Genomic DNA, 23,203 nt, shown 5'->3' with positions numbered 1-23,203 from the left:
ATGCAGGTGGACAACGGGTATGGAGGGGGTGGGAGGTAGGAGGCGTTGCCTGATGGTCAGAGGGCTTATCCTGTCCACCAGCCTTCCCTGGGAACTGGGGAAAAGCCTCTAATTAAACAAGAGTCTGCAGCCAAACCCCAGGAGAGATGCCAGGTAGGCAGGGGTGGGGCAGAGAACATGCCAGCAGCTAGAGGCCCTGAGGTGGCCAGGGATCCAGGGGAGGGCACTGAGGGCCCGGCCAGTCCTTCCCACGTTTATGCATGCTGCCCCCCAGCCTCACACTCCCCGGCCCCCTGTGTCTGTGGTGGTAGCCAGGGGGAATGTCAGGCATAGGGCCCGGTGCCCCACACCCCCCTCAGCCAGTGGAACGTCCCGCTCCACGGCCTCAGCACAAGGCTGTCCCGGGGCCAGGCTGCCCAGACAAGGTGGGGTTGCCTGGGGACTAGCATGTGCATGAGGAACCTGATGACTGGAGCTCCTCTCCTGTCCTCCCTCTGATGATACCTGCCTGGCAGGCCTGGGTTGACTGTCCCCATGAGGCCCTGAGCATCTCGACTACACAACCTCACCTCTCTTATGTGAGGGCAGAGGGCCAAGGATAGACCTGGGCACTCAGGAAGTATTCGCAGCATGGTGGAATGCATCAGCAAATCAAAGACTCGACAGCAGCCCATAATCCTTGGTGAGGACACTCCAGGATCCCCTTCTTTGCCTGTGTCTGCACCCTGCCCCCCCGAAACACATAGCCAGACTGCAGCACTACAGAGCGGGGCCAGGACCCGGAGACCCTAGGGCTGGGAGGCTGTGTCTGCTATTCCTCCTGCTATTGCATTGCTTTGACTGCTCCTAGCCACTCCAACTCCCAATCTGTGTCCCAAAGGTGGCTCTCAGCCTTCCGGGACATTCTCATTAGCCTATGGCTAGAAATTCCTCTCGCTGAGTAGGCAGGAACCAGGAAAGGGGGGGTCCAAAGGTAGGGTGGGACAGGAGGAGGGAGAAATAAGGGACTCCGGGATAGGTCTCTTCTGCCCTGAGGTTGAGCTTGGGCCCAGCTGGGCTGCCCTGCCTCACCCCCTCGCCCCCCTACTTCCTGCAGGCTCAGGTGAAAAATAAACACAGTCGGCATTTTCCCTGCAGACCGCAGCGGTCTGCTCACAGGCTGTGTGCACCCTGAGAGCCCTTGCCACCACCAGCAGAGAAACTCCCTCGCCTCTGACGGTTGACTCTGAAAACCCCCAAATGCTTGAGCCCCACAACACTTTCCCAGTGAAGAAAGTTGCTGCTTCCTCGGGCCTCACGCCTGGGGGTGGGGGAGTGTGTGAGGTCTGAGTGCCTCCCCCACCCCCCCCACCCCCCCACCCCCCCCACCCCCGCCCCGCCACCTCCAGGAAGCCTCCCTGTGGCAGAGACGGTGCCAGAAGTTCCCGCCCTCCTGTTCCCCCACCCACCGACACACACACACACACACACACACACACACACAGATTCTCTGTTGATTACGACTGGCAGACACATTCAGTCCGCTTTCATCACTGAGTGCCTGTGTGCCAGCCAAAAAAATGTTTCAGGCTGAGAGAAAAGCATTTTCCAATGATAAGTGAGTGGTTACCATGTCTCAGGCACAGTTCTGAACACCTTACAGAGTTTAACTCCTATGCTTTTAAACAAACCTAGGATATAGGTGTATTATACCCATTTGGTAGATGAGGAAACTGAGGCACTGAGAGGTCACACAGCTTGCCCAAGATCACACAATAAGTGGCAGAGCTGGGATTCTACCTAGTGTGCTACAAAGGCCTTATGGTTGGTCATGGACAAAACGTGGGGTACAGGGGACGGCGTGCCAGTCCTCACCCCAGTTTCCTTTCTCCAGCCTGGTTGGTCAGAGTTCCCTGAACCAGTGCCTCCCTAAAAATGCTTCAGTGGGTTCCGGGACCCCTGGGATTGGAGTTCTGGCCACACCACCTGCCTACTTCCTGCCAGGGCTGCTGGCAACCAAGAGCCTGCCTGGTGGCAATAGCTGGACATGGCTCCCCGGCCTTAGTGCACGTGCGCCCCACTCATCCTCGACCAGCCACCATCCAGCCACGCTGGCTTGCCCTTCTCCCACCCTGGTGCCTAGCTCATCTCTGCCTCAGCGCCTTTACCCACCCCTCCTCCTCCCCTCATGACTTTCCATGCTTCTTCCGGCTCCTTGTGAGCCTCACTGCTCATTCTGACCTCAGTTTAAGGGTCACTTCCTTGCAAACGACTCACCGGGGATCCACAGCCCAGAAGGCAGAGGTGCCCACATGGTGCAGAGGTGGGCCTGGGGGTGCCGGAGGGCAGCACTGGCTTGTTAGTCATCTCCACCTGTCCAGGTTCCGTACTCGGCAGAGGGAAGGCCTCTCGAGTCCCTGGTGCTCCAGAACCTCTGCGTGCCCCACCCACTCATCTGCCAGGGAGCCGACTGCAGTCACCCAGTTCCTGGCTCCTTGTTCCCTATGCCTGTGTTGGAGCTGGAGAGAGGCCAGTGGGGACGAGCCCACAGGAGTGGCAGATCCACACCTCAAGCCTCATGCTCGTTCCTGGGCAGAAGCTGACTGGACAGAAAGGTGGGCTACTGATACAGTATAGCCTGGGCTTCAGTTCCGTGGCCCAGCGGCCCTGCACAATTCCACACACTGGCCGTGCTCAGAGCCCCCTTTAGCTCTCCCTTCTCTCCCTCACACTGTCAAGAGCCAGGCTCCAGCTAGGGCCTGGCCCTGAGCATACACTCTGACCTCAATCAGTTCCTCCTGGTTCCTCTCCCAGCTCTAGGGCCCACCAGGTAGCCCCACAGCTCCCTCAGACCTGTGTGTGGAGCTAGGACCCACTGTCCAGCACCAGTGGTTGCTTAAGTCCCAAGGAGTCTGGCCAGTTGCTGGTGGGAAGCTCCCTCAAGGCCTGGGACCTGGAAGATGAGTGTCCCAGAAGAAAGCAAACCCCCCAAGACTTTCCAGAGGAGACCTGTCTACGTATCAACTGGGCCCGGATTTGTGGATTCCTGCAGACCCTCCCTCTACAGATACACCCCAGCAGGGCTCATGCCGTTTTATCCCCAGCCCCCGCTCTGGGCCCTACTGCCCAGGACATGGTGCTCTCCAGAGGACGGCCGGCGAGCTCCCCACCCACAGCGTGCTGGACGCCTTGTGCCAGACACCCGCCGCAGAGCACAGAGCTGTGGCCGTTTGGTCAGCTGAGCTGGAGGCCTGGGGGGTGGCTGGGCCACACCCTTGGGGGCCAGGAGGCTTGGGTCCCACCTGCCAGCACGGTGTGTTGCCATGGTTGCACAGAGCCCTGCCAGGTGCGTGTGGCCAGTCTACCAGTCGCCCGGCCTCAACATCAGATAACAGGGCCTTGCCACAGCAGAGGTGAGGACCGGAGTCCCTGCATGAGGCCTTGGCAAACCACAGGCCTGCTCTAGACCTAGCCTGGCCCCAAGGCACCCTCAGAGCTAGCTGAACCTCACCGAGCTGAGTGGCCTGGCCCACAGCCTCCAGTGGTTTCTATGCATTCGTTTACTTGCGCTTTCCTTCTTCCTCTTTGAGGTGAACGCCCCTCAGGACAGGATGTTTTTAGAGGAAAATATAAGCTTCCGGGAGCTGCTGCAGCTGAGCTGCTAGTTGATGCTACTGACACACCGTATGTGGGGACTCTACAGCAGCCCTGGGGCTGGGCATCCCTGCCCCCTCGGCCCTCCCAGCCCGGGGAGGTCTCTTAGCCAGCTCCTCTTCAGTGCCCAGCTGTTCAGGAGCCCACCGTGGGCCAAGGCAGGCCAGGACAATCTCAGAGCTCAGGCAGTAGGGAAAGCAAGGCTCTGCAGAAGGGGCACTAGAGGAGTTCAAGGATGTTTTTCCCCATAGGAGCAAAACCAACAGGCTGTGTAGGAAAGGCAGGAAGAAAAGAGCAGAGATGCGGATTTAGAGATGGCAGCCCTCACTAGGAACAGCCTGCTGTATGCCCAGCACACCGAGTTCTTCTCCCTGACCAGAGTCTGACCAGTCTTCCTTGTCACTTTAAGACACGTGCAGGTCTTGCAGATGGGGAAAGGGAAGCCCAGAGAGGTTAAACGACTTGCCCAAGGCCTCATGGCAAGTAGCGACAGATCTGGATTGGAATCCAGCCCTTTGGGGTTCCTGGCCAGAGATCTTCACCACTCTGTGAGAGGCCTCACAGTCCAGGGGTAGTGTGCCAGCATGGAGACCGCACATGTGAACCCAGTGGTCCCCAGATTCCCTTTCCCCCACTCGGTCTCCCCACGCAGACCTCCAGCCCATAGGGACCTGGGATCTCTGACTTTGCCAGTTAACACCCTGCCAAGAAACTTTCTTGGCACAAAACGACTAGCGGTATGGCTGTGACCTCCACCTAGCCTGTATGAAGGATGTCTTCACCCTGTCCTTACAGGAGGTGACTCAGTTTCTCAGTCATCAATGACTAAAGGAAATGAGAGAGGTCATTTCCCCACAGGGTCTGGCCTGTGCTCATCCCTCCACATGCGAAAGCAGGGGGTAAGGATAGCTGCTGGCAACTGAGGTGGCTCTCACGAGGGCCTGGCACTGCCCAGGAGGGAGAGGCGGGAGAGCCTAGGCAGAGCCCAGAAAGGCGGAGGGCGATGGTACCTCCTAGGCAGGCGGGGGTGGAGACCTGGAAATCTTGTCCCCAGCCTCAGCCCTGCATTTCTGACTCTGATGAATTCAAACCAGCTTCTGAGGAGCAAAGACAAGATGAGGTCTCTGGTCTGTACTAGCTCTCTGTACCAGCCCCAGGAGGACAGTCCTGCCCTGGGGCCATGGTCAGGAAGCTCATTTGGGTCTAACTTTTACAGCTACTGCCAATTAAGACCCTTGGGGCTCTGCCTGGACCGAATCCAGCGGTTTATCCAAAGGGAAACAAGGCACAGAGCGGAAAGGAGCTGCTGCAGGCTTCGCTGCTCACACCCAAGCCCTGCAGGCCCAGGGTCCGCACAGGGAGGGGGGCAGGGCTGCTCCACCTGCCACAGCGGCCCTCTGAAGGCGGAGCCCCCTAATGAGATTAGTTAGGGGGTTCCAAAAACCACACCAAACAGTTCTTACAGATACTCACCTGGGTGTAACAGAATAAAAATACATGGGAGACAGGGAAATACCAAATTCCGAGGGGGTGAGGAGTGGGGAGGGAGGGGATAGGGGCAGCCAAGGGGACCCAGGTGGAGCTATAAAACCCATTTTTTTCAAAAAGGAGTGCACAGATATGTTGTCTAAGAGGCAAGGGAGCTTGGAGGTAAGGGCAGGAAACACATGCCTGGGTTCAAATCACTCCACCAGCACTCCTAAGGTGCACGTCTCCCCATGCCTTGGCTCCCCATCTGCAGGCCGTCCACATCTCACGGGGTTGATGTTGGGATTAAATTAATAAGGAACAAAATAAAAGAAAAAAAAACCAAGGCTTTTCAGGAAAGCCAAACTTTGTGCCAGGCTGGGGCCGCGGTCCTTGACTTCCTTTGGACTCCTGCCTGATTGCTATCAGGCCAGACTGCTGAGCTCCTGACCGGCCTTCAGTGACCAGAGCCAGGGGACTGGAGGCAAAGAAGGGCGGCAATCCAAGAAAAAACTGCTCTCAAAATGCCCCGGGAGGGCTTGCCCATGGTGCGGTGTGAGACGACACAATGACAACAGACACAACACACCCCCAGGGACACCTCAGCTTCCTCAGTCAGCCCATTCCCAGTGACTCAGGGCCTAGGACACCCTCCAGCCCAACCCCACGTCACAGAGAGGAGGGCACCTGATACAGACACACCCAACAGTGAGCTCCATCCTAAGCTAGGACCAGCAATGGAACAGGGGGTCCACCAATGGACAGTTAAGCGTCATCCCGCATCCTTTTGCCAGGCATCAAACCTGATCAATCTTAACTGTTATGTGGAAACATTTTCCAGGGCAATGTTTATTCTGGAAACCCTGGGCTCCTGCTTCCAACCAAGAAACACAACCCTTTTGGTCCTAAAAGCCCTGCCTTGTCAAACATCCAAGGAGGGAAGTATCCATCCCTGACCAGGCCCAGAGCTGTGACGTCATGCCCAGGAGGGGCACTGAGGGCCAAGTCTGTCCTTGGGGTCAGAGAATCCAGCTGGATTCAGCTCCTGAACACAACAGGAGTGGGAGTACCACTCAGCTTGGAGGCCTGAAGTGCCCCCATCACCACACACTTGAGAGCAAAGGAGCACAGCAATGGGCAACATGGGCTTTGAGGTAAAACAGACTAAGTGCAAGCCCTGATACCAGGCACTAGCATGTTCTTAACCTCGCTGAGCCTCAAATCCCCCATCTGTAAAATGAGAGCAGTAATAGCATCTACTTTCTCAGCTTCATGCAAGGACTTTGATACTGGGATTGAAAGCCCCAGGCACAGACCTGGCACTCGGGAAGTTCTCAACACATACACAATTGTCGCCGTTGTTATTCTCCCAACAACTATTTACTGAGCACCTACTCTGTGTCACACCCTGTGTGGGGCACTGAGATCCCCGCAGCGAGGAGGCCAGATATGGGCCTGGCCCAGTACATCTTCCCCAGCCCTTTCTGATCCAAACCACCGTCCCTGAAACCCCACCTCAACATGGCCATCACCCCTTGTGGGCTCGGCAATCCCAGCATCGTCTGTCCCTACACCCTGTGGACTACGGTCCCCCCAAGCCCCACCCATGGGGCTGCCCACCACAGCTGGGCGGCTCCCACCCGCACAATGCTTAAAGCCGGCCAGCACGCTGTGGGGAGGCTGCCGCAGCCTGGCACACACGAAGCAGCCGCCCTGCCTGGACCCCGGCTATACCCAACAGAGACCTCATTGCTGCTGGCACAAATCTCTCCACAGGCTGCCTCTCTGCATCCCTGAGGGCCCACCCACCCTCTGCCTGCCTGGCCACTGGGCCAGCCACAGAGCCATCTGATTTGAATGAAACTTCAAACTTAATGACTTTCATGCTGGTTATTTAAAACGCAATGTAATTTTCTTAAACACCCTATTATTTCCTTTGATAGCTACAAAGCTTCCCCCAATCCCATAAGCATGTTTATTTTTAGGGAAAAGAGTGGTTTGCAGTTGGTCATAGAGACCATAAGGAGAGGGAACCCACAGAAAGCAGGGCAAAGAGTCAACCATAGCAGCCTGGAGATCCACAGCCATCCTGCCTTCCTGCTGGGGTTGGCTCTCCACAGACACTACAGGGCCCTGGGTAGGCCCCTGACCTCCAAAATGCCAGCACATCAGCCAGCAGCCCTCCTGTCCACCACCTAACAGTGGCCAAGTCCGCCTTCCCATGTTCCCCCTGCATGGGGCCCAGTGTTCTCATCTGTAAGACGGTTCTGCTGGCTTCCCAATGAGCCTCCCACAGCCATTCCAGGCATGTGACAGGGCTGGGAAAGGGGTCCCGGGGCCACGAACACAACCTCAGCTGCCTCCCTCCTGGCTCCTCCAGACATTCTGCCCCGGGTAAAGCCTCTAGGCCTGAAGCTTTGACCAGCTGGATCAGATCTGTGCCCAGATAAAGTGGCCCCAGGCAGTAGCAGCCCACACTGGGAGGGTGGGTGGGTGTGGCCCTGCCAGTCGGGGCTCCCTGGCAAGGAAGACAGCCCGGTGGTGGGTGTGCGTGCGGAGGTCAGCTGAGCCCCACCAATGCGGGGCGTCCTCTGGGAGTGGCTATTTTTAGATCCTAGGCTTTCATGTGGCCAAATGATGTAGAGTTTACAAAGCATCGGTAATGCGTTTCAGATGGCGGCCCAGCAGATCGGGAGGCTGGGCCTCTGCCACCAGAGCCAGGTCAGAGTTAGTCAGAATGCCTTCAGCCTGAACTCCCATCACCTGTCCCTCTGTCCCTCCCAACCTTCTTGCCTGATGGGGAAGCTGGCCCTGGAGCAGTCCTGGCAATGCCCAGCAAGCCCCACCTGACGCCCACCTGAGCTGCAATTGTCTCCAGCCAACACTTATCTGAATGTCAGCAATCCTTCATGGCCAGGGATCCCCACTCCTGACTGAGAGAAGGAAACTGAGACCTAGAGAGATTAACAGATTTGTTGGAGATCACACAGCAAGGAGAAAAGTTGGGCCTGCCTTCTGGCTTCCCTGCCCATCACAGTTCCCTGCCCTCACGGGGTAATTGGGCTTTCTGGGAGGGGGGAATCTGTCAGCCTCACGTGGGCCCTCCCGGATATGGTGGGCTGGGGCAGCTTAACTACGCAAACCCCCAAAGCTCACTGTTCTTGGGGCAGGCCACGTCCTGCCTGTCCACGCCTCAGCCACACACTCGTCATTGAGAAGAAGATAGTGTAGGGCCCAGACAACTTTCCTGTCTCTGGACAGAGAAACAACTGGTTGTTTTAATGGGAGGGGTGAGGGGTAAGGCAAGCTTACTTGGCAGAACGTCTGCTTCCTCTGCCCTGCAGAGAACTCTGGCTGTGGATCGGCCGTGGTGCCCATCTTCCTCAGGGCGGTAAAGCCGAGTGTACTGCCTAAGCCCAGGCAGTCGACCTCCGTGGGACAAACTCCCATGGGCAGCTTCCCCACAGGAGAGGGCCAGACTCACACCCATCTTGGCTCTGCACCTGGCCATGACCCCTACCCAGCAGGGACCATCCCTCACATATGAGGGGACTGTGCCAAGGGGAGCCCAAGGTTCTAGCAGCACCAGGAAACAACGCTATGACCACGACAAACCCACCCAGGCTGCAGCTCAGAGACTTTGTGTATGCTAAGGCTGGTGTGGGCCACATCTTTTTAAGGGAGGGAGGTGATGACAGGTCCAAACCCCAGGCTTCGTGGACCCGTAAACAGGCATCAAACTGCCTGAAGGAAGAAGCTAACAATGTCCTGGATTCTCAGAGACCCTCCCTAGACTGCTGGGGCCTCACAGTCTTGCTAAAGACGATGCTGGTCGGGGCGCCTGGGTGGCTTGGTCGGTTAAGCGTCCGACTTCGGCTCAGGTCATGATCTCACAGTCTGTGAGTTCGAGCCCCGCATCGGGCTCTGGGCTGACAGCTCAGAGCCTGGAGCCTGTTTCAGATTCTGTGTCTCCCTCTCTTTCTGACCCTCCCCCATTCATGCTCTGTCTCTCTCGGTCTCAAAAATAAATAAACGTTAAAAAAAATTTTTTTTAAGAGGATGCTGGTAAGAGGCGCTCTCTACATCGTGGCTACATCACCAATGTGCTGAGGGACCTGACCTCTAGGGTTCAATTCCTCTCAGTAAACAGGGGACCAAGACCCTGGACCCACGACTCTAGAGAGAGACTGAAAGACAAATGAAATGACATGAAAATGGAAACTTCCACCCCTGAGTCTCTGTTGCCTTGCATGTGCCAGCATGCTGGGTCTCCCTTGCCCAAAGCCCACCCCCTGCCTTGGCCTTGCTCGCACTCCGCCTATCAGCTCTGGGCCTCCCAGCATCCACACTGCCCCAGCTGCTGGCTCTGCCTGCCTCCCCCTCCATGCCCAACTCAAACCATGCGCCAATGGTCACCACCTGGCTCTTCATTCTGCCAACACACGCATGTGCCTACCAGCCACTCCTAGGCTCTGGGACCAGAGCTGCCTGCATATCAAGGTCACCTGCTGGGTCCTCCCTGCTGGCTCTTCTCCAGCCTCACCTTGTAGTCTTCACAGACCCTGGGCTTTGGGCCACCCTTCCAATGACCAAGAACATACTAATTCCTGATCTGCTCTGCTCTGACCCTGCCCCGCAGAGCGTTCTCTCACTTCACCTATGCAGGTCCCAGCCAGCTGCAACCATGACCTCTCAAAAAGCCTTCCGGGTTGCCCACCACTGGCCTCTCCCTCCTCACTGCCCTTCATCCAATTTGGGCAGAACCTCAAAGCCAGCTGTGAATGCCCCGGAGGGCATCTCTATCTCATTGGGACTGAGATCTTCTGGGAGGGTAGAGACTGCCACCCCTCTTGCTAAGCCAAGGCCAAGCATGCAGGGGCCCAGAAACTCCAGTTGGGGTCTGGAACCAGGGTTCTAGATACTGCAGGCACTCTGTCACTGGCCAGCTGAGGCCATGAGGCCAGACAGGCTGGACAGCTATGCTCCACGTTGCTGCAGGGGGGCTGGCTGCTGAGCTGAGGAAGAGCAAACGTGGGGGCTTCAGAAGTGCTCCACCCACCCGGCACAGCACCCTCTGCAAGAGCTGTTCACTCCAGTGCTTGCACTGACAACATCTGCCACATAGCAGGAACCCACATACAGTGAGTGCCTCCTTCCATGCCCCAGGAACCCAAGGAGGTCAGAACCCACATTCTCCTCATTTCTAGATGGGGAAACTCAGCCTCCCGGCGGTTAAGTAACTTATTCAGGGCCTCTTGGCCAAAGAGTGGCAGATACAGTGTTCGAGGGTGGAACTTCCAGACAATGCCCTCCCTCTCCATGTCTCTAAGGGGCCTTGGGTAGATCTCTTCCCTGACCTGGCCTTCCTGTCCCCACCAGTAGAAGGAGGATAGTAACCCAAAGATCTGTGCACTATACTGTTGGGGAAGGGGGAGCCCTGTGACCTGATAAAACACCTGTTTCCTCCACCAGAGTCTTGTTTGTACACAGCGGCAGGAAGCAGCCAGTCACAAGGCATGAGAGAGTGTGACTATGGCTTCAGGATCACAGCTGCCTGAGGAGGCTCACAGGGAGGCGGTGGCATCCCCCTATCCCTTCATGCAGCTGTACCCACCCTAATCCAGCCTGACCTCAGCAGGCATTTGACTTGCAACCAGGGCCCCTGCAGCCCCTTCTCAGAGCTCAGCTAAACCACTTTTCCTGCACGGGCAAGGGGTGGGGTATGGTCTCGTGAAACCAAGAGGCCACGAGCTGCTAGTCTCGGGGAAGGTACCACCAAGCCCTCCCCTCTTCAACCCCACTCACACCTGTCTTAGGGCACGTGGGGAGGTAGGCAGAGCTGGTAGGAACATCCCCATTTGTTGGCTATGGAAACTGGCGTGGTGAGACCCAGGTACAGTGGGATGAAGAATTCCTGGGCCTAGGTTGGTCACCTAGGGTTGGGTCAGTCCCCACGCCCCGCCGAGCTAGAGGAGTGGGCAGGCAGTCTTCTAACTCCAGCCCCTGGGGATAGAGTGGGGCGAGAGTCTCTGGGATGAACCTCCTTGGTGCTGCTGTCTTGGACCTGAAAGGCAGCGAAAGGGCGCCCTGAAGGTAGTTGCACCTTGGGTGCGACTGCAGATTTTCCAAACACCACAGCCAATACCACACAGCCTTCCAAGTCAGGAAGGAATGCAAGTCAAAAGAACTCTGAAGTCCCACTGCCCACCATGAACCTATTAAACGAACAACAACAAAGAAGAAACTCCATGTTGGGGTTTGCACACTTAGGCACTGCAAGGAACAAGCTGCAAACTGGGGTCACAGAGGAGCAAAATGCTATGGTTCTTGCTACATTTTTTTTTAAAACGTTTTATTTATTTTTGAGACAGAGAGAGACACAGCATGAACGGGGGAGGGGCAGAGAGAGAGGGAGACACAGAATCGGAAGCAGGCTCCAGGCTCTGAGCCATCAGCCCAGAGCCCAACGCGGGGCTCGAACTCACGGACCGCGAGACTGTGACCTGAGCTGAAGTCGGACGCTTAACCGACTGAGCCACCCAGGCGCCCCAGCTACATTTTTTTTTTTAAGATTTTATTTTTTTATGTAATCTCTACCCCCAGGGTGGGACTCGAACTCACAACCCCGAGATCAAGAGTTGCATGCTTTACCAACTGAGCCAGCCAGGTGCCCCTGATTCCTCCTCCTTTTTGACCCCATAACTCTCTTGAAATGTACTGCTCCAGGAAAAAAAATCAAAAAATAACTAAGAAATGATTTGTACACATCATCGTTCCTGCTGTAATGAAGGCAAGCTCTGAGCAAACTAGAAGCTACAGGAGGGATGACACAGATGCTATATCTGGGCACCATCTGAGGGCCTGCAAAAATGCACCCCCACACCAGGGGAAAGGGAAACACTGGGTCAAGACATGAGGGGGTGCATGCAGGGCTGACCGTGTGAGAAAAGGTCTGAGCGAGGCATGGAGGCTAAGAAACAAATGGGTCTTTTCCCTATTTTTCTGACAAAACAGCTTAAGCCCCAGACATCTTACATAAAGGGCTTTCACATGGCTGTGGGAGGCGGGACCTCTTTCAGATAAATCTCTAGAGGTAGCAGGAGAGGACCTCAGGACAGAGTGAATAGTGAGAGCTCCCATCCCGGCTCCAAGAATGGTACTTCCCCTCCTAAGAATCCCTAGATGAGGTAGGGCAGCAAGCAATGGGTCTGTATACCTAAGTCCCCGCCCCAGAGCCGGCCCCCAGGGTTCAGACTCCAGGAGCTTTGAGGCCCAAAGTAGAGATACGGTCCTCCAGACATGAGTCTATGTCCGGCCTACCAGTGAGCCACCACTAACCCAGAGGAGCCAGGAGAGCAAGAAGGGACCGCTCACAACCAAACCGCTACCTCTCAAGCCCAGGGCACACTGGCACCTTCATGGGCACTTCCCTGGCACTGCTGCCTCCAGTCTACACTCCAACTCTGGGAAGAGGACTCGCCACCCCCATTGTGCAAATGAGGAAACAAAAGCTGAGAGATACTTTTGGCAGATGGGCTGCCTTTGGTCTAAGCATAACTAGCGAGTACATCATAAAGCAATGCCAACCACCACGGCCTGAAGAACTGCCAAGGTGGGTAAGGCAGCTGATGCCTGGGAGGATGACAGAGGTCCCACTTGGATATTCACAGGGGGTGTCTCTGGTAAAGTGATATTTGAATTAAGCCCCAAATGAGGAATGAGAAGGTGGCAGCTACATGAGAGCTAGGGAAGAGAGTTCCAAGCTGAGGTAACAAGTGCAAAGGTCCTGAGGTGGGAAAGAACCTGACGGGTATAAAACAGGCCAGGACACTAAACCTATCTATGGAGATAGAGTATGGCGATGAGAAGGAGGGGCTGTCAGCAGAGGCTGACCACCCAGGCACTCAGGCTGTGGTGTGAGGTTTGGATTTTACTCTGAGAGCAATGGGAAGCCACTACAGGGTCTCATCAGGCAAGAAATGCGATCTGATTGATGCCTGGCTGCTATGTGGAACCTGGACTGGGGGTGAGGGCATGGGTTCAGGTGGGGGCCGAGGTCGAGGCAGAGAGAGGCTGGAAGCAGCCATTACCACCTTCTGGGTGAGTGACGGCGACAGTGTGGGCTTTAGGGTGGCAACTGAGGTAGAGAAGTGGGAGATATGGCATGTTTGGAAGGGAGCCCAAGTACCCTGTCCTTATCTGGTGGCCAACTCTGCACCTTCAGAAAGCTGCCCGGCAGATCCTTCTCCACAGCCCACCACCCACGTCAGGGCCGGCTCCACCCAAGATGCCCCAGCAGGGCCTTCTGAGACAGCACTCCTCTGACCAGGGCCTGGTTCCAGTCTGTTCATCTGTCTCTTCTACTCAGCGAGGCATTCCCAGAGACAGAAAGGCTGGCTGTGACCTATGTGGTGTCCAGCCTGGTGCCAGACTCCTCCTAACAGGCTTCACTCCAATCAGGGCTGGTGATCAACCATCACTAACCCTCCCCAGCAAGGCCCACTGGCTCCCTCTCTCTGAGGCTATAGAGGGCTGGCTGAGTGTATCTCTGTAGAGCTTCACTGGACATAGTGGCCATGGGTCAGCAGCACTTCCTTCCCCTGCTCAAGTCTTGCTCAAACCTGTACCTCCTAATCCCCCCAGGGCTCATTAGCACAGCTTTCATCTAACCCCAGACCCTGGAGTCCAGAAATGTGAGCTCCATGGTCAGGAGTCCAAGCAAGAGTCCACTGCCTCCACTGGGCTCCCCAACATTGGAACGGATGCCTGACCCCTGGCTTGGGGCATGCACAGACACCAGGATGGCCGTGGAGGTCAGGCACAGGGGAACAGACCCCAGTCCCTGCAAGAGCCAAAAGGCTCAGCTGTTTTTTTGTTTTTTCAATTGACATCCAGTTTGTATATCATAAAATTCAGCGTTTTAAAGTATACAGTTCAGTGGCTTTTAGCATATTCACAAGGTTGTATAACTTGCACCACTATCTAATACCAGAACACATTCATTACCTCAAAGAGAAACGCTATAGCCATTAGCAGCCACTCCCCATTCCCCCCTTTCCTCAGTCCCTAGCAACCACTCATCTATGTTCCATCTCTAAAGATTTGCCTATTCTGGACACTTCATCTAAATGGCAAAAGGCTCAGCAATCTTCCAGGCCCAAGACTCCAAGTGGAGCCATGGAAGGGGCCACAAGAACAACGGGGCTTCCTATCCTTTTTGAGAAGAGGATTTGCACCAGACTGGCAGTCACGCACATCCAAGAATCTGAGTTTCCCTAGGGAGCGAAGCCTTACTCATCCCAGAATTCCCTTAAAGCCAGGCCCAAAGTTGGCCCTCCCACTTCCCCCTCCCAATCTCAGAGCAGAACAAAGCCAACAAAACAAAAAACAAGCCGTGGCTACTGGTCTAGGCCAGGAACTGTCTACAAGCTTACATTAGAAGCCTGCCAAGCATCAGCCATGAAATAAACTTTGACCAATTCTCCTTTCCCAAAAGGAGAATTCACAAGAATTCACAAGAAGCCATGTATTAAAAAGAAGCACCCTTTTAGGTAAAAGATCCCCCTCTCCCCACTGGCAGTTGGCTGTGAGGTGGTCATTTGGTCCATCGCTCCTGGCAAGGTTTGAGTCTGCATGCTTTGAGGCATCCCACATGGTAGCTACTCACTCATGCGCAGAGGACAACCCCAGCATGGGCTCTCCCCACTGTCTGGGGAGGTTAAGCAACTGGCCTTAAAAGCTCTTCGGCACAACTGGTGACCACTTGGATTCCCTCAGAGGGGGCCAAGCGGGGAGGGGGCCTAGTTCTAAGGCTCAAGGGCAGGGGCTGGGCAGCGTGTCATCTGTCCCATGGGCTCAGGAAAGCAGAGCTTGGGAAGAAACCTCCCAAGGCAGTTCTTCCTCAGGGCCCCTACAATGGACTCCTGCCCCACTGTAAGGGTATCTTTTCTGATAAATGTGTTCCCAAAACACGGAGTCAATCAATTTTGCTTTTAAAACCAGCCCTAATTTAAATGTCCAACAACTTTTTGGGTAACACCAACAATTACTTCTCTTTGCTATTCATTTTTAACTATCAGGTTTGCTTAAAAGAGGCTCCTCCCTTGTATTCATGTACATCTTCCTCACCCAGTGTGACCCCAACTTAGGCCCATGCCTCTGTCCTTGTTCCCAGCCCCATGGAACAGCTGATACCAGCACATAGAAAGTCAACTCCAGACCTTGTCTTCCTCCTCCCGTGTTCCCGGAAGCCAGGCAGTGGGAGGCTGAGCTGGGTGGGGAGGAGGACAAGGGGACTTACCTCTACAGGAGAGGGTATAACACACAGAAAAGCATCTGCTGTAGCTTGAGAAAGATGCCGAGGTTGAAAAAACAAATGACCCAGGCTAGGGGAAGAGTGATGTGCCTGCTTCAGCAACCCCCTCTCCCCGCTCCCCGCTCCCCCCAACAAGAATCCTGACTGCTGGAGTTGGCCATCCGTCCGCCTACACTCTGACCAGTGTGAGCTAAAGGAGACCAAATGGTCCCATCACCACACCCTTACAGAGAAGGGGGCCCTCCCACTCTGGGCTCTCTCGCACTCACGCAGGCCATGAAAGGATCACAGAAATCCAACCGCCTTCCTGAAGCACTGTGAAATCACAAGAGGCTGGAGGGCAGCCTGCCCTCCTAGGACTGTTCCTGGTCTTAGGTCTTTTGTCTAGTCATGGTTGTCACAGTGACCACAGCGCCCTGTCCAAGCAATTCACCTGCCGGTGGTTTGGCAGTGCTGTGTTATGTCAACTTGACCCCAAAACCTAAGAGTTTACCCGTTGTAGGAGACCCAAAAAGAATCTATGTTAAGCATCTGCTGGTGCAGGGTGGAGGTCTCTAGGAAGAGGTGTTGCCTGAGATGGTGAGGTCAAAGGGCAACCGCCTCTCTCACAGACGTGAAGGAAGCAAACACCTCAGAGACTGGAGCCACTCTAGAGCAGAGAGACCATTCAACCATCACGCTCCTTCTGCATTTGAGAAAATGGGGAGTCCAAGGGCCAAGGAGCTCATTTCTAGAGTCAACAGTTTACCAGGTTTTCCATTCTGGGTTTCTGGGGAGAAGAATCTGTCTTCTCACCTCCCACCGGCTTCGGCATCAAAACAGCTTTCAGAACCAACTCTCCTCACTTCTGATCTGAAATGGCCCAGCAGTCACCCTCCTCCCTCAGGGTGACCTCCACTAGCCATGTGAGCCTCCTACCTGCCGGCCCCTCCTGCACGAGGCCTCCACTTGCAGCCCCAAGCCCCCAAACATTTAGTGTACTGTAGGACCTCTAATCTCACCCCTGATTTAGGCCAGCTGAGGACAGTCTGAAACACTGATCTCAATTTTTTTTTTTTTTTTTAAGTGCAGCTGTACTGCTCCAATGCACTCAGAATAGGCTCTTCTACCTTTCAGGTCATCTGTACCAATGAAGCAGAAAAGCATGGTTTGTAACGATCATTGAATCTTTCAAAGCACTTAAATATATTTAATTAGCAAAATCATTCAACAGGTCCCTTACCCACACCACTGATTTGAAACACCTCTGCAGGCCCTTCCTGGTGCATAGGAAAGCAAACCAGCCTCATAAAAACCTACTTTCTACACACTGCATTTGTGGTCTTTCTCTGGCAAGGGTGCATTCATGGCAAGAAGGACAGAGCGAGTCGAGTCTGTTTCTCCTGCACAGCCGGGAGCTCTAAAGCACACCAGCATTTCTGCCCATTCCTCCAAACACCCAGGCTTGGGGCTCAGGCTCCGGGAAAAGGCCAACTGCAAAGCTCACAGTTCAGACCACACCAGAACACCAGCACCTCAGGAGGGGAGGGAATGGTGTCAGCTCAAAAATTCTCGGAAAAGACTCTACCCTGGCATTACCTAGCATCAGGACAGGGCCTGCACCTGCTTGTGAGCAAGCTGGGAGGACAAAGGCCAACAGCTGGAGGGAAGGGGGTGCCTAGGGCGGTCTCTCCTTCCTTCAGCAAAGTTCTCCTGCTTCCCATCCCACTGGGTGTATATGGGAAAAGACACCAGAAAAGAGTTCTCACTTATCTATTTTGTTCTAGGCACAAGACACTTGTTGCCCATGCCTCACCTACCTGGTCAAGGAGGTAGCAGGCACAAGGCCTGCGGGATGCGGGGGCCACTTACCAGTGGGGGCTGCGGCTGGGGGTGCTGCCCTGCTCCCGAAGGGGGTGGGTAGTGCATAAGCAGATTGAAGGCCGAGTAGACGGTATCTTTGTACATGCCGCTGGCGCACTCCGGGGCCTTCAGGCCTGGAAAAACCACAGCTGGGTCAGACGCGCCCGCCCGGGCTGTCAGGGCCGGAGGGGTCTGCTCTCCAGAGTAAGAATTGCCGAGGGGTCCCGTTCAAGTGGGACTTGAGAAAAAAAGCGCCGGGAGTGCCTCGCTACCGAGTTCCGACGAAGGACCCAGCGTCCAGGCCTCCCCTGGGCGGCCCCTACTTGACCCCCAGCCCGCCCGCCGGCCAAGGAACCTGGGCCAACGTTTTCTCCTCAAGACTGGGGATTAGTCAGTCACCTGGGCAGGAGGGGAGGCGGAGATGGCGGGGGTCTGTTTACTCCTATAAAGGTCAGGGCACCGGAAGTGACTCGAGCCCGGCGGCGCCCGGGAAACCCGCCCCCACCCCACCCCCGGGTTTTGCCGCCTCCTTTAGTTGCCGAGCGGGGTGCACCCCCCCGCCACCCCGTCCTCCGTGCCACCCCCTTTCCCACCGGGGCCTTAGCGGCTGGAGGGGAACCGGGCGGTAACTCACCGTCTTCCAGAGACTCTGGAAGTTTGTCGGGGAAAAGTCTCTGCGAAGCGTGTTCCCGCCCGAGAGCCTGCGGGGAGATCCAGAGGGGGCGTGAGGGGCGCGGGGCTCGCGGCCCGGGGCAGGAGGGGTCTGAGGGATGGGTACCCCAGGGGACCGGGAGGGCGGGGCGGGGCCAGCCGGGCACAGGGGGCGGCGGGCGAGCGAGAGGCGCAGGGTTAGGGCCGGCGCTCACCTCGGCCCCGACCTCCGCCTCGCCGCGGGCCCCGGCACCGGCCCCAGGGACCCCCGCGCCGCCCGCCGCGCCCTCGGACTCATTGACCAGCGACGACTTGAGCTCGGCCAGGTCGCGCTCGGGGCCCGCGGCGCTGTCGCGGCTCTTGTCGTCCTGCTCCTCGCCCTCGTCCTGGAAGGCCAGCAGCTCGTCAGGCGCGCCGAGGTCGTCGCCCCCGCCCGCGCCGCCCCCGCCCGAGTCCAGCTGCGGCATGGTGCGCTCCGCCCGCGGGGACGCGGCGCGCGGGAGTGCGGGGCGCGGAGCCGGCCCGGCAGGCGGCGAGCCCGGAGTCCGGACCTCCGAGCCCGAAGCGCGGCGGGCGGAGCGCGGGCTGACTCCGCCTGGGCGGGCTGCGGGCGCGGGGCGCGGGCGCCAGGCTGAGCGGCTCCGGGAGCTGGCGGGTCCGAACATCAAAGGCGCCGCCGGCTCAGTGCGGGGGGCGGGGCGGGGACGCCGGGGGCGGGGCGGACCGGGGGCGTGGCCAACCGCCCCGCCCCTCCTCTCCTCGGAGAGGCCGGGACGCGACCCGCGCGCGCAATCTTAAAGGGCTAGCTCTCGCCCGCGTAGCTGTGAAGCGTCCGACAGGCTTCACCCTTCTGAAACGCGGGGACCCTGAACGAGACTCTTGACCCTGCTTTCTCACCTACAATATGGGATTCCCCGCTCTGCGCCCAGGTTTATCCACCTAGGCCGTGGGGGTGACCTGGAACGCAAGCCAAGGTGTGAATTGCGTCGGCCAGTACGTCAAAGGCTTGAAAATGGGGACTTCTAGAGGTTGAAGGCTGTTCGAAGCTGTTCTCCAACACCGGCTGGCAGGGTTAAGGTTCCTCAAAGTCCCATTCTCTGCCCTATTCTGCAACCCTAAACCAATCTGGGACTTCCTTCCAGGCTGCCCACATACAGTGCGAACACAAACATTATGCCCCTCACACATTTACTGAGCGCCTGTTGCATGCGGTACTAATGCATTACACCCTGTGACGTGCTTCTCAGCCCTGAGGCGTGGAACAGCCAAGAGGACGAGGAGGAAGGATCCCCCAAACCCGGTGCCGATCTTTCAGCCCCCCACTCCTCCCTCCCTCCAAACTAAGTTCCACGCCTAGAATCTGCAGCTCAGGGATGCGAGGCATTGGGCAGCCACGTGGGCCGCGGGATTCCGACGAGGGGTGGGTCGTCCGAAGCAACTCAACACGGGAAGTCGCATTCCCATGGGGCCAATTGACCCTGAGCCTGACGCAGGCGGACTCTCGCAAGATCCAAGCAGCAGGCTCTATTAGAGCCAGAGGAGCGCGGGAACGTGTGCCGGCTTCCATCGCATCTACAAGGCACCCGGGGTCATGTCCACTCGGGCCTCCACAGGACGCTTGGCCTTGGCTCGGCCACTGTATCTGGTTAAAACATAGATCCTTTAGGATCGTTGTGCAGTGAACCGCAGCCCCCAGCAGGTTTCTGAGTTGGATTCAGTGTAGACTTTCCCACCTCTCCCGAGGGCACAGGGGCAGAGAGTATTAGGGAGGGAGGGTGTCTTGGACGCCTCTCCCGCTCAGAGCCCCGCAGGACCCCTGGCAGCAGCGCAAAGCGGGGCCGGAAGAGGGCCGCCCCGCCCCTCCCGGTCCAGGCCCAGCCTGGCTGGCTGCGGATCAAAGAGCCAGGGCCGTCCTTCTCGGCGTTCAGATTCTATCTGCGCCCGCTCAGCGGGGCGGCTCGGCCTCCTACCTCACGACTGGAGTGCCCACTTTTCCTCCCTTCCGGGAGTTGGGGGCTGGGGGTTACTAGTGCTCAGTTTGGCGACGGAGATGTGGAGAAGGTCCTGCCCATTATGTTCCCCCAGTCTCCTTTTCTGGATGTGAGCTTGCTACTGTCTCACGTTATCCCCATTGGGCGGTGGGGGTTGGGGGGAGGCTCCAGCAAGTCTTAGCCCAGTAGGGAGGGGAAAGGGTACAGGAGGAGGGGCCCATGCCCCCCCTCCCCCACTTCAGCTTCTGAGGTTATAGGATCTGGCTTGGATGAGCCTCCTTTGGGAAAGCTGTATGGGAAGATGAATCTGCCCAACTCAAAGGCTTTGGGGGTCCTCTTGCGTTTGAGAGTGATCCCAGCTTAGCAGGAGCCTCCTCCAGGACAAAAAGGTCCCCAGACCCATGAGTGAACATAGAACAGTGGGGGTTGTTATCTCCAGTCCATGGAGAAAGGAGAGAAGTCAGGGCAACAGTGAGGTGGTTTGTTTTTCTCAATAAGGCTGAATTTTTTCAGCTTAAAGTATTAACTTTTAATCAGAGATTATGGATTTTCTGCTTTCTTGGTGTAAAAAACAGCTTTTCTTTGCTAAAATAATGGTGAAAATTGATTTTTTAAAATGTTCTTATTTGGCAAAAGAAATACTTGGCCGTTCTATTCGCTCCCCCACCCCAGAACTCTTTGGACATTTTATAGAGCTGTGAAATCCCAAAGTCTGGGAACCACTGCTGTACAAGGTCATGGCTTTAACCTCTTGCCCTGCGGTGTGGAACCAGGGGAGGAGGCAGGTGAGCGGGGAGAATAGGGAAGTGAGGAGGAGAAGTAAGGCAAGGACAAACCAGCTGAGTATCAGACATCTACAGCTACACTGAAATTAGCTTGAATAACTTCTAGGGAGAATCGACTGTGTGTGTACCTAATCCGGACTCAAGCTGTGGAGAGGGGAGAGACAGTGGAGGGGGTCCTGTTCTCCAGGGGTCACTGCTTGAGAAGCTGAGAAGTTATGAGAGCCAAGCTTGTTGGTGATTTATCTACACAGACCATGGGCAGAAGGAGCTCAGATATGGTGAAATCAATGTGGCTGGGGTGGTGAGGTGGGCTTCCTGGAGGAGGCATACTTCATCTGGACCTGGAAAGCTCTCTAGGGCTCAGAGCGGTAGAGAGTTAAAGGAGTTCATGCTTGTCCACAAAGGGCAGAAGGCAGGTGTGGCCCTCAGCAGCCCCTTCTCTGGTTGGCACTGATTGCATCATCATCGTCATTATTATCATCTTCTCAATGACTTCATCTTACTGAGTGCTGTGTGTCAGGCATCATGTCAAGAGCTTCACACACATTATCTCATTTAATCATCATACAAATCCTATGACATAGGAGCTATTATCCTCATTCATGAACAAGGAAAGCAAAGCTCAGACAGGTTGAATAAGCCACCTAGGATCTCAGAGCTTGGAAGTGAGAGTATCAGAATTCCAAACCTTGACAGTGGCGGGATCTTGAGCCCACATTCTAACTACCACACTCTAGTGTTCCGTCATGACCTCTGAAGTCCCGTTGGGGGGGGGGGGGTGCGGTTCTTATCTGCTCTGTGGTTTCTGCAAATGCTGATGAATGAGCTGCTACTAATAGAGTCCTGGCTTTCTGGGTGGCTTATGGTGCGTGAGGATTGGGGAATCTCCCTGCTTGGTCCATATAAGATGGCTCAAGCCCTTTGCTAGGCAGGAGGGCCCAGAGCATCTCCCTTGAATCACACTTCAGTCTGTACCATCTCTCCTCTGGGCCCACACACAGTGACTATGGGCTTCTTCCACAGAATGGTGGGTGAGCTCTGCTGCGGCTGCCCCTCTGGGGGTGACCAGGGAGTTTCCGGATGAGGGCCAGAGTCTTCTGCAGGGAGGACCCAGACTCTTCTGGACTCATGATGTTCAGGTCAGAGCTGAAGATAGCATGAGTCTTCATCTTCATGCAAACAAACCAGGTGGACGTGTGTTCTCCTCAGAGGCTGGAGATAGGACAAAGTCAGAGCTCACAAGGGTTGAGGGTCTGAGTACAAGAGCACCAGCTTGGATTTAGGCAGGCCTATCTGAGTTTCCCTGCCCTACTCTTTACCAGCTGGGGGATTCCAGACAAATCACTGACCTTCTCTGGGCCTCAGCTTCCTCCTGGGTAAAATGAGTATCACATCCAAGGCTGCCGCGCACTGAGTGAGATTGAGATGATTTCCGCACCCTGGAAAAGAGCTGAGTACAAGGCCGGGCACATTCCATGCGCTCTAATAAATGGGTGCTCTTGAGCTAGACAGTTTTCGGAAGTTGTTAGGCTAATTGGCTCTTCGTGTAACGTCATGTAAGTCATCTAAGTGTTCTCATGGCCCGGGCCCACCTCATCACAGCTAAGGCTAAAAATGTACTTTTCCTTTCCTTTTCTTTTAAGTTCCTTCACATGAAAGGCCTGTGTGAACTCTATGACCTTTTCTAACGGGGAGACCCTTGAAATGTGGTGTTTCCAGAAAACAACTCAAAGGAGCCCCAGATGGGTTTGGTCAATTACAACGGGGAGAGGTTCGGAGCAGCATGTCTTCCTGCCTGCCTGCCCTCCTGGCATCCTGCTGGGGCTTACCGAGTGCAGCCTGGAGGCCTGGCTGCTGGCTCTGGGCAGGAACACTTTCCGCGCAAGCCTCCTCTCTCAGGGCAAAGCCTGGCCACACGTCCTAGAGGCAGACTGTGGTTTGTTACTAGAAACACAGTTTGCTCTCTGGAAACTGTGTAGTTTCACTGTGTGTTTGTGTTTGTGTGTGTGTGTGTGTGTGTGTGTGTGTGTGTTCTCAGGTAGGTGGCTGTGGCCTGCAGAATGGCAAAAACACACAATTCTGTGGTGCGACTGCTCTGGATCAGGTACTAGGCAGCTGCCTTTAAAATGAAGCAAGGGGGTATCTTGCTGGCTCAGTTGGTAGAGCCTGCAACTTTGGATCTCAGGGTTGTAAGTGGGAGCCCCACGTTGGGTGCAGAGGTTATGTAAAAATAAAATCTTAAAAAAAAAGAGAGAGAGAAAGAAAAAGAAAAGAAAATTAAGCAAGGGGGCACCCGGCTGCCTTAGTTGGTAGAGCATGCGACTCTTTATCTTGGGATCTTGAGTTCAAGCCCCACGTTGGGTAGAGAGATTACTTAAATAAATAAATTTTTAAAAATAAAATAAAAATCATTTTTAAAAATAAAATAAAATGAAGCAAGAAGGGTTTGGGGTCATTTCTTCCTTCTTTATAACCTTCCCTGGGTTCTCCCCCCACCCCAATCCCTAGACTTTATGCAA

General features: G+C 55.7%; 1 protein-coding gene across 3 annotated transcripts in view; it reads right to left on the bottom strand.

The window, feature by feature from the left end:
* The window catches only part of TCF7 (transcription factor 7), a 32,933-nt gene extending 14,375 nt beyond the window's left edge, over positions 1-18,558 (bottom strand). For all 3 annotated transcript variants that reach the window (XM_047838266.1, XM_047838172.1, XM_047838356.1), the window contains exons 1-3: positions 18,124-18,558; positions 17,892-17,958; positions 17,267-17,391 (exon numbers count right to left, since the gene is read on the bottom strand). In XM_047838266.1, coding sequence (XP_047694222.1) covers positions 17,267-17,391; positions 17,892-17,958; positions 18,124-18,375 — 444 coding nt within the window. In that variant the 5' untranslated portion in view covers positions 18,376-18,558. The remainder of the gene's footprint in view (positions 1-17,266; positions 17,392-17,891; positions 17,959-18,123) is intronic.
* Positions 18,559-23,203: the final 4,645 nt, after the last annotated feature.

Source organism: Prionailurus viverrinus, chromosome A1 (genome assembly GCF_022837055.1).
Source record: "Prionailurus viverrinus isolate Anna chromosome A1, UM_Priviv_1.0, whole genome shotgun sequence".
Classification (NCBI taxonomy): Eukaryota; Metazoa; Chordata; class Mammalia; order Carnivora; family Felidae; genus Prionailurus; species Prionailurus viverrinus.
The sequence above is the reverse complement of the archived record's forward strand: the minus strand, read 5'-3'. Positions and strand labels throughout refer to the sequence as shown.